The sequence below is a fragment of the Aulostomus chinensis genome, chromosome 14 (assembly GCF_037954235.1).
Source record: "Aulostomus chinensis isolate RoL2024-O1b breed Wild chromosome 14, RoL_Achi_v1.0, whole genome shotgun sequence".
NCBI classification, from domain to species: Eukaryota; Metazoa; Chordata; class Actinopteri; order Syngnathiformes; family Aulostomidae; genus Aulostomus; species Aulostomus chinensis.
The window spans coordinates 18423748-18439866 of NC_141333.1; the positions used below are offsets into that span (position 1 = coordinate 18423748).

The window sequence follows — 16119 nt, forward strand, 5'->3', positions numbered from 1 at the left end:
TGCATAGGCTCTTAAAACCCCAAAACTTACGAGATACCAAGGCTCTGCCCCCTCTGATGATTTCAGCTCTCCCTAAAAAAAACAACTATGCTTACCTCTTTTACCCCAAGCAGATTCTTATAAACATAAAAAGGGAGGAAAAAACAAAACAAGATGAGAAGGGAGGCTGTGTTAAAAATTCAGATGTGAAACATGTATAAGCTGCAAAAGAGCCGTGCAGGTATGTAATTATTCAGGCATCACTGCAAACCTTGACTCTGATCTGCCCTCGCTGATGGACCTGAGTCTTTTTACAGTGGGTTGGAGGTGGTGATTTTATAGAATTGTAATTGCAAACACATGGTTGGTGCACATAAATGTTTTAACATATTGATCATTCGGTTGCAAAACCAGCACGTCTGGCTGGCCCTCTGGAGCAGAGGCTGATTTTCATACACATTATAGTGTGTGTGTGTGTGTGTGTGTGTGTGTGTGTGTGTATATATATATATATATATATATATATATATATATATATATATATATATATATATATATATGATGTATGTATGTATGTATGTCTTTTTGACCAGACTGGTGCAGAAGAAATACATAGCTGCATTTCTGACCCATGAAAATGCGAGCAGGGACGAGCTGTAAACTGTTTTACAATCACCCTGAGAGTAAACATGGTTTACGAGCAAGCAAGGTTTAGTCCAAGTAAGGAGAATTACAACGTTCATACTTTTCAGGGTACTTTGATTGCCTTCACCAACAAGGTTATGGTTTTAGTGCTGTTTGTTTGCCTGTCAGGATTACATAAGAATTACCTGGCCACATCTCACAGAAGCTGGTGGAGCATCAGCCATGCAGGAGCTCATTTACCCCATTAGAGTTTTGAGACTTCTGTGTCACCGTGAGATCCTTTTTTTGTGAAGTCATGATCTGTGTGTTTTAAGTTAGCTTTAAAAACAACATGTCACAAGCAAGCCATAGCACAAAACGTGGATCTATCAAGATACAAAACAAAATTATATTTTCAAAGTGTTATTTTATTTATTTATTATATATATTTATATTACATGTGTTACATTATCCATATATATGCCACCCTGTGTTATATTATATTATTAAATCAGAATATCCATTAAAATGTAGTTTAAAAAATTGAATTATCTGTGAATTATTTGATAGTTCAGGCTGCACGGTGGTGCAGTGGTCAGCACTGTCCCCTCACAGCAAGAAGGTTCCAGGTTCGAGCCCCGGCTCCATCACAGGATCTTTCTGTGTGAGTCTCCATGTTCTCCCTGTTCCTGTGTGGGTTCTCTCTGGTACTCCAGCTTCCTCCCACAGTCCAAAGACATCAAGAGGGGACGAGGCTGATTGATACTCTAAATTGACTGTAGGTGTGACTGTGAGTGTGAATGGTTGTCAGTCTCTATGTGTTGGCCCTGTGATGGACTGGTGACCCATCCTGGGTGAACCCTGCCTCTCGCCCAAAGGCTGCTGGGATAGGCTCCACCCCCCGCGACCCTTAACAGGATAAGAGTAAGAAAATGGATGGATGGGTGGATTATTTGATAGTTCAGGCTTTACAGGGTTAAACTTGGGAGCATAGGTATATCTGACAGCCCCTCAAGGTCTGTATCAGTTTCTCTCTTCGTGTGTGTGTGTGTGCATGTGTTTGTGTGTGCGTGTTTGTGTGTGTAGGGAGCCAGAGGGTGACATATATACTGTATGTTTCTAAAGAAAAGTTATGGGTATGTTAAAAAAAAATGAGTAAGAAAGCAGGAAGGAGGAGGGCGTACTAAAAACAAAATAGTGCCTGCAGTCTTTCAACAGAGGAAAAGGAGAGGAGGATAATGAGCAAAATCACTGAGCCGTGGGTACATGCAGTCACTTATTAACACACACACACACACACACACACACACACACACACGTATTCATATGCACATTTAATCATGGAGGGGTGCACATGCTTTGCCACGTGTATCGGCGCTGTCATTGTGAGCGTAAACACATTAACATGCAGAGAAATGGTGGATCTAGTAGATGAAAGCCCCTCAGATCAGGGGCTCTACGCTGACACAGTCATAACCTATCAAGCTCAGGAGCGTGTGCCTGTGCTATCGACAGGTCCGCCGGGACGCTGCCAAGTCTCTTTGTTCTGGTTTGATGTCCTATGCTTCGAATGCAAGTATTCCAGCTCTGAAACCATATAAAAGTTCCCACGCCTGGCTTTTGATGAAGGAACTTATTGAACTGGCGCCAGGCCACAACAGTTCCCAAATAGTTAGTTGACATCTAAGGTAGCAAACATCTCTGGATTGAAGACACAAGCACCATAGCTGCAGTTGAAACAAGTTACATGAAGCAATTTATGTAATTTGATTAATAAAGAATTTGCTATTACAAGATTAAAAATGCTAAATAGGTTATGACCAACAGAGGTATTTTCTGTAATGGCTGAAGAACAGATGCTGACGCTGCTCTTCCAGAGATTGGCTCTTTTCTCATCATCAGGTCAAGGGAGAGCAATGCCAAGGGAGAGAGGAAGGATACAGTACATTACCAAAAGATGTGCAAGGTTTCTAGGCAACAAAGACAGATCAGCATCGGATTCATTCTCTCAGTACTGGATTTAGCCAAGTTTGTATGCCTATTTGTTTATGTAAATTGTCTCATTTTGATGTCGAGCTTTCTTCCTTCGCAGCGCTCTAAGCGCTTTACGGTGATGTCACATTCACCCATTCACACTCACACAGCAATGGTGGAGGCTGCCATGCTAGGTGCAAACCTACTCATCGGGTCAATTAGAGGATCCGTACCTGGCTCAAGGACATTTTGGTGAAGTGAGGATTGAATCAGTGACCATTCGGTTGCTAATGACCACTCTACCTCCAAGCCTTGCCTTCCCTCTCATTGTGTGATTGTACACTGTTCAGGGGACTCAAGGAATTGTCTTTCTGCTTGCTTGTTTCGCTTCTGGCTACGGCAAAACTCTTCTCTCATTGGTTGCGCTTTAAAAGGTCAACAGCAACCGAGATCGAAGCTGAAACAACCTGAACTTTGACAACAGCATAAAATATAACCCTTGCAGTTATCTACCGAATCATGTATCCAATAAAAAAGTATCTTTATTTTCCAGTTCCAAATTTTTACGCTCCTGTTTCATTCAAAAGCCTACACGACCTCCTCCTTCAGCATGTCAATAGCTGCGGTCTGAGCGTGCTCCAGGATCACTGTAACTGCCAGTGCTGTCATCACGGGCACCATTCAACAACTGGCATGGAACATACAAGCCTTTTCAGTAATTTCCACTTTTTTCACCTACAGAATGAAGGATGAAAAAAATGACACAAGTTTAAAAAATGCCATGTCCCTTTAACATGACCACAGCTGTCACTTTCGCTGTATAACCAAAACACCACTTTGTGAATGCGATCATGGAGGATTGACCTTGATGTGAAGGTGTGGGAGTAAAAGTTTCTTTGCTTTTCTTTTGAATTCATAAGCCATTACTCGCATCATGCCACCACCCCTGGTGATCAAAGGAGTGGTGGGTAGGAGAGAGCGATATGGAGGAAGGATTAATGGCTAACAGGAGGATTGGAGGGAGGGAAGGACGATACGATGCATGAAAGAACACATGGCTGTTAAAACATAAAGGAGAAGGAGCTCCTTTATACTTGGAGTATGAAAGCAAACGCATACATGCGCTAATACACCAGCAATATAGCCAATCTAGCTCCTGTTTCTTCGTCATACTCCCACTTCTCTTCACCCCTTTAATCCTCACTTACTCCCTCCTCTCTACTTTTCCTGTTATACCCTCCTCATCTTCTCAACCCCTTTGTTTCTACTCTTTTGTCTCATCCCTCCATTTTCTGTCTTTTCCTCGACGCTCTCTCCTCTCCTCCCCTCTCCTCCCCTCTCCTCTCCTCTCCTCTCCTCTCCTCTCCTAGTTACACTGTAATTGGAGCAGGAAGCTTCAGGACAAGCAGTACAGTGTGCATCAGGCTGACAGGCTGGCCTGTTGGCTTCTATTAGGCTTTAATAAGTGAGCAGGATTGGAAGAGGTGGAGAGGGAGATGAAGGGAGTGTTCAAGCTGCTGCTGCCTCTACTGTCATCGCTGGCTATGGTGTATAGAGAAACCTGTCCGTTGTCACGCAAACACGCATACCTTTCAAGTCTTTATCCACGCATCCTCTCATTTTCATCATCTCTATTGCGAGCGATTCCCTCTACATCCAAGACAGACAGACGTGCTTGTTTGTAAAACTGAAGTTAAGAACTGCATTATCGTGAGAAGCTAGTGTGTCTCAAATCCACAGTTTAAAACATCTGTGGAAACATGTGCATGCACACGCACGTCAAGACGTTTCCTGCTGCTTGAAGATGACAGCATTATTGTTGCACTGTGCAGACTCTAATCAGAAGCGCCACACAGCAACACTGGTCCGCAAATGAGGTAAATACCTACAACCTCTGCAGCTGGTTACTGCAAGAACAATTCCAGATGTGACGTATGAGAGGGCATTTGTGGTTTTTCCCTGTTGTGTTATTAAGCTATTATTCAGAATTTTCTGTGGTTGAAGCACTTTGTTTTTGTTTATAAAAGGATCGAGGCTGGAGATTACTGGAAAAATATCCTGCTATGAATCATTTAATTACGTGACTTCTCAAACTCCTCCAGCGTGTTTGTGTGTGTCTGTGCGTCTGTGTGTGTGTTTGTATAACAATCGAACATCTCCATAACCTTTAAGTGACTTTCTTTGTGTTTCACTTGCTGCCCCCCAAAATCCTTCTTCAGTCTGAAGTGGTGATCATTCTGAACTGAATATTGGCCTGACACTTGAAAATAAACACAGTCAGAATCGCTGGTGTGTTTAGGCAGCTGTAACAAACTATGCAAACTGTGTGTTCAGATCTACCCAAGGAGGAAAGAAGCCCCAGTGACCAAATGCCAAAGACAATATAAACACGGAGAACATGGGGTTTTCATGGGATCTTAACTGAGAGCTGAGTGTGTGACATTGCAAAGGAAAGACAAGTCATGGAATCTGAATTCTGAATCATGAGCTGCCTCCTGTCTTCAGAGCAATATTAAAATCAACAATCAAAGTATTAAATCCCAACCCCACCAAGAAACCTTACACGGTTAACTAAACACCCCTAAACTCATAACTGAAGCCACATGCCCAAACCTACTACACGGGGTATCAAACCAGAACTTCACGCAAACTATTTCCTATCTTGATCGAAATTATTAGGTGGAAATTATTTCTTTTAAGATTTATCTTCAAGAGTTGGGATGAGTAAATGATATCGAGGGAATGAGCAAAGTCAACAGAGAGTTACTGTAGCAAACAAATGAGAATCATATTTCACTTTAAAGGTGCTCTCACGTATGAGCTCCTGTTCCGCCTTAAACTGATGTTTAATCGGGTTCATTGTACTTAGGTGCAGACCAAACTAGTGAATTCTGCTCAGACTTTCAAGTTAACCCGGCTTCAGTGTGAAAGGAAACCAACCATATTCCGTTGCCTTCTTTAAAGAATTGCCTAAGTCATTTTTTTTCAAGTTTTTCAGAAAACACGACAAACTGGAGACAAAATCTCATTAGGAGTTGTTTTAGGCAACAAAAAAAAACATTGTCAAAAATGACTCAGGCAATTATTTTCAGAAGGTGATGATATGGAAAAGACAGCAATTCTACTGGCTCACATGTGGATGACAATGCTACTGGGACACAGATGTAAATCCGTTAGCTTAATGGGCGTTCGTTTGGAGGGCCTCGTGCACACAAATTTTCATTAAAGACGTGCTGGTGGAGTTGCGATGGCCTCTCTACTCTTACCATGTGACATTTGTTTTTAATATTCGCTGCACTTGACGGAATGCAAAAGCGCACTGGACCAAATGAACCCTGCTTATGTGTCTCAGCTTCAACCCTGAACCACACCAGCTCCACAGAAGTGTGAAAGTGATGTTAAGAGTGGAGAAAATCTCGCTGATCAAATGGGGTTCTAGCGGAGGATTTACTTGATGAACTCAGCTGAACTGTGGATGTCACATAATTGGCTGAAACTAAGGCCAGCGTCCACATGTACCACTGAGCTTATTGGATTAGTGATGGAGGACTAATTAGAGCTGAAGAGGACATTGATTGACCACCAAGGCCAGTTGATGAACTCCAGATTTCAGTCAATAGATACTGCAGCTACGTTGGGGATATGACCCAGCATTGATAGTGCTGAGGAGGATCCATTGATATAGCTGTGAAATGGAATTATATGGGACAAGTTACAGATGAATAGTTCAGTTATAATTGTTTTGCTGGATAGTTGTGTTTCATGACATTGTACTAAAGCTGTTCAGTGTCTGAATTAAGGAAAAACAACAGGCAAAGGCCCTCTCTTGTGTTAATGTCTATGAGCGAACTGCATAAAAACACAGAATTTGGAGACACGGGACAAAATGTCAGCACAGGGATGCTTCTGTTTTTAATTTTTAGCTGTGACCATGCTTGTCTGAGCAAGCCTCTGTTGCATCCACGTAACGGTCGGCGTGGAGCCCAAAAGATCGAGAAATGCAAGGTCAGAAAAATAGTTGGAGTCTGACAAGTTAACAAAGCTGTTGCAGTAGTTTAGAACTACTGAATGTAAACTAGTCACTTTTCAATCGTGTGTATTTGTCATCTTTCAACTCCATACAAACATCCCAAGATGTTAAACAGACCATAAATGGTGAGGAGCAGATAGACCAAGAAAGCCTTAGAGCCCCAAAATGCTTTACACTAGAAAGGTTTTGCTTTTGTTTCTGACAATGATTGGGAAGAAGACTGATCAGGTTCAGCTGCAGTCAGGACACCGGTTGCATGTGTAACACATGAGTGTATCCTGGCTTGTGTGGACCGTACCATCTCGTACTGGGCTTGAGCCCCCGATCACTTGCACAGACACAGATATTAGGGAATGATATTTACTCTTAGTATTGCGGTGCTTCATTCTACTGGCTCCAAGAACACAGAATGATACTTGGGGGGGGGTTTTGTTTTGTTTTGTTTCGTTTTGTTTTTTACCAAAATCTTGGCTGGCATTTCTGGTAATCTAACTTTAATTTTAAAATGTGTTATTGTTGAAACACAGTATCACCTCACCTCTTCCTTGGAAGTTTTATCTTCTGTGGCTTTATTTCTGATCATTTGTTGGCAGGATGATCCCCCCAAAAAATAGCAAAAGCTCACTAAAGTTGGTGAAGTTGTGTGAGACGAGGAAGAACTCATGAAATTGTGAGGCAGGTCTGTATATGATAGCCAAAAATGGCTTCTATTTTTTTTTCTTTTTACATTGAGTTTGCAGAGGTGTGTGCTCTCTGAGTGCCCTCTCGTTCCATCATGTATTGACTAATGAGATGGAGCGCTTCCAGCTCATTGCATTGCATCACAGATATACTCAAACATAGATATGTCAATAGAAAGCAGTGGGTTGGGATTTTTTAAATTTCAAGTAAATAATAAACATGTGTTGAATACACTTCAGATTAGCTAATATTACTCATCAACATCTTTGCGTCATCACTGTGAGCGTGTTCTACTTCTATTAGCGTTAAACCCAAAGTATCATTATGAGTAAGAGCCACTTGCACAGCTGCAGACTCTCGTTGTCATTATTGGGTCTTGATTTGGGCACCACTAGAAATTTATAGTTGATTTGTACTGACAATTACTATGTTGTATGTATGTAACTGTATTTAAAACAATGTGTTGCTGTAGTGCTTGCATGTGCAACTGGGGACAAAAGTCCATTGGTGAAACTCAGATTTTTGAGTTGGTGTACGTATTTGAAACTTGATGGATGGGTGATTATCAGTGACTTGTTTTTGAGTAAACTTCTCTTTAACATGTACAAGACCACAGCTGTTCAGGAACCGCAGGGTTTTACATGCGGCCCACCAGCTTAGTGTCATCGTGTAGAGTAACAACAGCCACAGGCCATATGAACTAACTACCAGGCTGTCTCATGCCAACATGTTTTCATTCCAAACTTGTCAAATATGTATGTTTGTCCTTCACTTCAAACGATAACGCTCGAGGTAACATCCACTTGGGTCCTGGAGGTGCAAAGTCTTCAAGTGTAACAATGTTTTAGAATACGTCAGTGCTGTGTTTGAGGTCTGGTTACTTTTTTAGTACATAAAAAATAAGGTTTTAACGGTTCTCCATAAAGGTTATGAAAACATTGTGTCTTGGGTTTCATTCCTGACTTCCCTGAGGTTACATGATGTTCATGGCAACGGTTCAATAATACCCACTCGGTTATGGTTAGAGAATGATGGTGGGTTTTGGACACCAGAGTTCACTGTTGCACATGTGAAAGTCACAGATGTTGAACAAAGTCCAGTGTTTGTTTTAACCAATTACCACTTTGACCTTTTTCCTATGCCGATTTTCTCTCTATTTATAGGCATAGACGTCAGCACACTCTCTCCTTTGCCTGGTCGTAATTACAACAGCAGCAAGAGGGTATCTCTATTGAACAGCCCTGCACGTCCAAATCTTATGCCACAGGCGATCATGCAGCACCACTGACTCAAGCAGCTCATTTTCACTCTCATCTTATCAAATCCTGATGCTTTGACATGACCTTCGCGTCTGATAGGGACATTAAAGACACCCTTTGGCATCTCTGTGAGATGCAGTGGACTTCCCAGTAACGTAACAGCACGCGTGACCTTGAAAACCAACCATGACCTCCTCCCAACATTTTGGAAATGGTTATAAACTCTTTCCAGTCACAGTCAAGGTTTACATTCTTGACTTATTGTTGCAATTAATCATTTAAGTATTTGCACAACATTTAGCACCATTTGTGCCCATTAAAAATGAGGTTGCCATACAATAAATGTGTATTTGTTTACACTCGCTGTATGTGCGTTCCTGCTGGCATGTGTTGTCCTGCTCCTCGCCTGCGCAGGGTAAGCAAGTAAGTGGCTCTCAAGGTCTATTAATGACATCCATTTATTTTCTGGGAGAAAGGATTTATTTCGCTGTCCTTGTGGAGACATTCCTCCCTCTGCCTCTATCCGTGTTGCAATTTAACTACTATTACTATGTTTGTCTAAGGCCCCAAATGTTCATATTGGCTTTAGGCTACTCTCTCTCTCTCTCTCTCTCTCTCTCTCTCTCTCTCTCTCTCTCTCTCTTGCTCTCTCTCTCTTTCTCTCTCTCTCTCTGTCTTTCTTTGACTCTCTCTGTAAAAACCCTCTGCTTTGCTTCATCTGCTCTTTTCCAAGCTGCTCCCCTTGGCACAATTCCGTAGTATTCGTTGGTGTCGGTCCCAGGAGTTCACACATCAAAGAACTACTTTTCTTCTGGCGTTTTCTAATTGATCCATGGCATCCCATGCTGCGGACTTGCTGTATTCATAGCTTCAATAATTAATAAATAGTTCTCTCTGAGGGAGTTCATCTGATGTTCTTATACAAAAACTACAGAAATACATGGTCTTGTCTGCAGATTTAGTGCCCTTTATCCTTAATTACAGCGCTGTATGTACTTCCTAGACTAGACTTTCGGTATATGGATGCAACAAGAAAAATTAAGTTCAGTAACAGATTCTTTAATTCTACATGAGACAAAAAGCTTAAACAAGAGATTGTTGCTGTACATAAGCTTAAATGAGCTTAAGTCTTAAATCAAATCACTGCATGAAGCATAAAAATGTAGATTTTTATGAATGCTGATTTTTCACGTATAGCTGAATTTCATGTCGCACAGTATGAGAACTCTGAATTATTACTCACCGTTAATGCCAGACTTGCATGTCTCCCCATAAAGCTAATGTTGTGAAACATGTCAGAGTTGAGAGTGAGTCTCAATCAGGAAGACAGTTATTACAGCTATTAAAATCACTATCCACTTAACGTAATGAAGGCCATTAGCCAGATCTACCTTGGCTGGGCCGCATACGACCATTCCCGCCCACAGAGAGAAAGGAGAAAATAAGCCATTTTGTCCCAACGTTTGTTCACTCCCACATGCTTAATATTAGAAATCCTGATGCAACTCAGATGTTCCTGCCAGTTGACCGATGACCTTTTGTCTGTGTCTCATTGTATCTCTCGTCTCTCTGTGTCTCACTAGGAATGCTTCTCCAGGAGACTTTCATCAAGGAGCCTGATGGCCTGGTGTCTGTAAACCTGCTGGTGGTGTCGGCCGTCTCAGCCTTCGCAACTGGAGCAATCTTCTCTGGTCTCATCGTCTGTTGGATCATGAGTCACCGCCATCGTCATGCCCGAGGGGCTGGAGCCGGCGGAGCTCGCCGCAAAAATGACAAGGAGCAGAGCATGCTGGGACAGGGCCGCAGTGGGTCAGTAATGAGTGTAACAAGAACCAGTGGTGGTGAGAGGCGCCGCTCACAGGCAGACAACCCCTTTGTCACAGCCAATGGCTGGCCTAAAAGTGAGATGGACCCAGGCCTGCTACCTACGCCGGAGCAGACCCCACTGCAGCAGAAACGGGCCATGCGTCTCCCAGACACCGACTGGGACCAGAGCCAAACCTTCCTCACTGCTGTGGGGACTCCCTGCCCCAACAACTCTGTCATCTACCTGAGCTCCAAGTTCTTGCATGGAGGTGGAGGGGGTGGAGGGATGGTCCGCTTAGAGGACACAGGAGAGGTTATGCTGCCCCCACACACAGAGCGCCAGCGCTACCTGATCCTTGCCACCCAGAGGGGAGAGCATGGTGGCAGCCGTCCCACAGGCACTGTGAGGAACTCTGCAGGAGAATACATCTACCCCGCCACGCCACAGGACTCTCCTGACCGTCGGAGGGTGGTTTCTGCTCCCACTCCCCACATGGACTATGGGGAGCCTCGCTGGAGTCACGAGGCGCTCAACTACAACAGCAACAATGGAGCACCCTATCTCTCCCAGCGCCAGGGCCTCATCAGGCCTGACATGCATGGGCCTCGAGGGCTGGGAGAACTGGGTGACTTCAGCCATCTTCTAGTGAAGAATATGGGAGAGCGCGCCCCTAGTGGCCAGTGAGGTGAAGCGTGTGTCTCTTCCTGAAAACCCATTCCCTCCAACAGCAAACTGGAATAAATCCACCCCTCCGACTCACTGTCTTGGTCCAACTTTACCCTGTTTGTCCTCTCTCACTGTCATTTAATGTTCTGATGTCATTCAGCTGACTGAGGTGAGAGGGAGAGAAAGGAAATTAAGCAAGAGCTGAAAAAAGAGGTGAACACTCCCCTCGCATGTCCATTCCTCTCCTGAAAGGTGCACCCCTCAGCTTTGTTAGTGGTACGACCCACAGAGGAGGACAAACAGTAAGGTAAAGAGCGGGATGCAAGAGGAAGTGGAAACTTTTCAGAATGACAGTGTGGAGAAAAAAAAAGACAATTTCGCCCACAGCGCCGAACTGTTTGACACCGTGAATAATCTATAAGTGTGACTTTTTGCCTTTGTTTTTCTTGCCACTGGCCTCCAGCAGACAACAATGTGCTTTACTTTGGATTACAAACAAGACAATTATTATTGTAGCCATGCCAGAAGGCCGTGACTCTCACTGAATTGTGCTGTGTGTGTGTGTGTGTGTGTGTGTATGTGTGTGTGTGTGTGTGTGTGTGTGTGGGTGGGTGGGTGCGTGTGCGTGTGTGTGTACTGTATGTATTGGTGTGTATGTGTGTGAATGGCCACAACAACCCCAACAAGTGTCCTGTCTTAACTGTAAAGTATAAATATATATTGAAGTTTCTGTGAGGACAAAGTTGACATTAATCTTATTTTCCCTTTTTTATAAACAGTCACAGAGAGACAAATGGAGTTTATCATGTGTCTCTATGACAGACGGATAGTAAAGGCTTGAGTGTACATTTTTGTGTGTGATTTCCAGTACCTCAGAGGCAGACAAGATGAAGTGAAAGAGAGCAATAATGAGCAAGAAGTGCATAAAGGTGATAAAGCAAATTAAATTTGCTTTTTTTCAATTTTTTTCTCAGCTAAACAAACAAGAGCTCTGGGATGTCAGAAAGTGCAAAGGGATTGGTGGGATTCTCTCTCCTTTGTTGCCTCTCAGTATACCTGGGTCTGTCTGACTGACCTAAAGCCTCCCTGGGCTCTGCAGTCCGTTTGAGTGAGGGAACGTGAGCTGTGGCTGTCTGACTGGGTTGTGAGGCCTGGGCCACTTGGGACCTCCATTCAGCCTCCTCTCCCCAACACTGAGCCTCTTTGTGCCCCCCGACGCAGGAGGAGACTGCGGCAACAAATACCCGTTAAGAGTCAGAGACCTATCCCACCAACGCAGAATATCAATGAGGGGGACAGGGAGTCCATCCATCATGTGAGATGCACCAAGCAGGCCCGGTACAGTTTGCTTCACCCTCATCGGTGGTCCACCAGTTGGCCAGAGCAGGAGGGAATCTGAGGCCTATGTTGGGGCAATGCACACTGTCACAATGGTCATCCCTAGTGGCTTCATCCCTTTCTGTCTTTCTGTGTGTTTCCCAACAAAAAGAATGGATACTGAAAACAGATGGGCATGAATTTCCTCGGGTGTGGAGTTACTCTTTCACTCTTTTTCCTCATCTTTTGATGTCTTCTTTTTTTTCATACCTTCTTGACTCAGTGTAGATCCAGAGATAGCTTTAGTCAATGTGGGTCATGATGCTGGGCTGTCTTGTTTTTTGGTCAGTTAGCTTGTGTGTGTGTGTGTGTGCGTAAAGTTTGTTTGGGTTTGTGATTATTTTACTCATATTGAGTGCGAAAAACCAGCTTTGTTCAATTTTACTCCTCCCCACTGCTCTTTTGTATTCTAACCCCATTTCCTTCACCATCAAGTCTCTAATGCGAAGCCACCTTTGCCTGACATTCACATATGTACAGTCTTGGTGCCGTATGGAGCCAGCGCGTGCTGTCCAATATTTACAATCTATAATGTAATTATGTTGAGAAGAAAGACGTGTAAATGGTTGAGGGGAAAATCAGGTTAGATGGTATAAACTAACCATATATATATATATATATATATATATATATATAAACCCATCTAAAACTCTCATGGTTGGAGTCTTAGCTGAGAAAAGTTATATTTTATTGGTAACTACAAAGTTATAATCAGCAGTCGAAGGTGAACAGCGAGTTTGTCTGTGTCACCCAACACTGAGACCCGTAAACACTCTCTGATACACGTGTTCAATCCCGTATTTTTGATTTATTCATGAAACAAATGTTAAAATGGTACGTTCGGGTTTTAACGGGGGCTGTCTGTGCTGGAAACATTTCTTCCTGGATGAAAGGATTTATATTGAAATCAAGAACTACAAAAGAAACACAACTCAACTTTATTTATATAGCACCTTTCACATGACCACATAAAAAAATAGCAACAAAAATTGACCAGCAAATACAATTCCACATGTTGAAAAATTACAGTACAACACAGTGTAAAGGAAAAGGAAAAAAAAAATCTTTAATATAAAAGTCCATTTTAAAAATTCAGAATAATTACTTGGTTATGAATTGGACCAAAAACTAACCATTTGGGCTTTTCAGTGCTCCAATCACATTTTGTTTTTTAACAAACTGTATCGAGATTCAATACCTCACCTTAAAAGACAGCTAGAGGTTGAGGTGATATCTGAGACCAGCCAATGAGAAAGATTTATTAAAGCGAGGACATAGGAGGAGGTCAGGCAGGGGAACATGTTGAACTCCGCACATTAGTGCAGTGTATTCTTTACACATTCCACCCTTAAACAGGTCATTAGTATTGAAGATAATGGGTCCTCTCTGCCTCTCTTTATCTCACAATGCCTCCATCTAAGCGTGCACGTGTTTTGTGTGTACTGTATGTGTGTGTGCGTGTGTGTGTGTGAATGAGGTCTCTCTGTCTCAGTCGGCATGTCCAACCAGCCGTGTCCTCGCTCTGCATCTCCTCCGGTGTTTCACTAAACATGCTTGATTAGGTAAAGTACATTCCCGGCCCTCTAATGGCCTGATGAGCCCCTCAGAAGATTACTACAGACACATCAGCCTGCGAGGGAGGTGCAACCAGCTCTTTAGCCCTCCACTAACCACAAGACACACACACGCGCACACACACAAACACACACACACACACACACGCATATATACACACATCGGCCCTTTAACCAAATTTGAGATGCAATTGAATTAAGATCAGAAATAGAGCAGGCCCTCTACACTGACTGGTTCTAAGGTACTGCTCATGATGTTATCCTACTGACTGCATAATTGCATTACTGTACTGTACCATTACAGGGCAGCTCAGGAATTCAGGTGAAGCCTCATGAAAGTCTGTTTATTAAAGCCATTGGCCTCTTTCTTTTTTTTAAAAATCTCATTTCATTCCTCCTCTTTCACCAGCTGCTCTCTGTCTTTTGTAAAGCCCCTTTTATTGTTAGAAGGCACATCTCTCTGCATGTACACATGCTATATCTCAGAGTTTGCTTTTGTCCTGTGTATTTGTCATTATTAACGTTTTTGCAAGTTGATTTAATCAGGCAATAACAGAAACAGAATAATTCACACAAATGCTGCTTTATTTCACACCGAATCCTTAATGTGTTACAATTTTTCCAACTTTTCAAAGTCTTTCATGCAGCAAATTGCTTTCCTTGCATTGTATTGTGCTTTGAAATTATTTAGCTTGGATTTTTTTTAATCTATCACCAGCCCTCCTCTTTATCTCCACCCCACACGTATAGACACACACAGCTATTGTGACCGTCTGTCTGTCTGTTCTCCTACTTATCAGGTTGTGTCTGTCTGTGCTTGCTGGAGAGACCATGCCTTTGTGTGTTGGGGTTGTTTGTGCCGTGTGGCCCAGTGATGCAATGCCCCCAACCAAGCCCACCCCAGCCAATAACTGCCATCTTTGCCCTACAGCGCTCCACTGTATGTGCTCTATGCCCTAGAAAGAGTCCAGACATGGAAGCCGGCTTGTACTAACCCACCGTCACACTTGGAGGGAGTAACCTGCGCTCCATCCCGAGCCTACACACGAGAGGAAAAAGCACAAAAACAAGGCGGAAACAAAATCAGCATTTGCATTTTTGTAAAGTTGTAGATGTAATTAGTCAGCACTGATCATTTTTGTCATGTTTGTTTTTCTATCGTTTGTTTCTGTGGTAGATAATTGGTTTGAAATTATATGGAATATTATTATATATGATTTCATTTCTCTGGTGTGATGATGACAATGAAGACGAACCTGCTGACTATCATGATTATAATGGTACTGACAATGAAGCAGCACTGTGATCAGCACTGATGTGTTGTGTCATGTGTGGATGCTGAATCTAAAAGGAAATGGAGCAGAGGAGGAAGATGAGGAAGATGATGAATGAATGAATGAACTCATACAGACTGAGATTCAAAAGGAGATTCAACTTTGCAGAGTGGAGTCTCCTGCTACTGTGAAGGACCCTGCTGCCCTGTGGCTCTCACCAGAAGCTGGTACACACAGCCCCCACCCTCGTTCCCCCGGGGGTCCTTGGCGCAGGCTGTCATCAGATGACAACACATGTCCCTACTACGTGTACATAACCTTGATTCTTACATGTAATTAAAGTGCAGTAGCTGCATGACGACACAGCCTCTGTGTGTGTACAGAAGTAGCGACGTGTGAATTTGTACAGTACATGCAAGTGTGTGCGCTTGTGTCCGCAAAGAAATCTGTCTGTCGTCACGCAAAAGCAACATGTGCATGCACCATCTGACAAGTGCACAGTACACAATACACAATACACACAAACACACACACACACACACACACACACACATACACACTCTCCCAACAGTTGTTCACCACATTGTCCTGAGCTCTGCCTGTCACTCCGCATGGAGACTTTGCTCTATGTCAACTTTCTTATTCTAATAAACCACTCAGACACGAACATCATAGTTGTGATCATTGACTACACTGTGTTTGACTCTCTCATTTGATGCTATTCTTTTAAGGCTGGAACAACCCCAGCGTAGTAATTCAAACATTTTCAGATAAACTGGATGAATAGCTCATTGCATCGCTTTCACATTCAAATCACAAATCTAGGAGATGCAGGTAGTTCTAAGCTTTATACAAGTTTATATATATATATATA

At 42.9% G+C, this 16119-nt stretch overlaps 1 protein-coding gene across 1 annotated transcript in view; it reads left to right on the plus strand.

Moving 5' to 3' along the window:
• sema6bb (sema domain, transmembrane domain (TM), and cytoplasmic domain, (semaphorin) 6Bb) overlaps positions 1-13031 on the plus strand; it is a 125778-nt gene extending 112747 nt beyond the window's left edge. The window contains exon 17 of the mRNA XM_086223953.1: positions 10131-13031. Coding sequence (XP_086080079.1) covers positions 10131-11038 — 908 coding nt within the window. The 3' untranslated portion in view covers positions 11039-13031. The remainder of the gene's footprint in view (positions 1-10130) is intronic.
• Positions 13032-16119: the final 3088 nt, after the last annotated feature.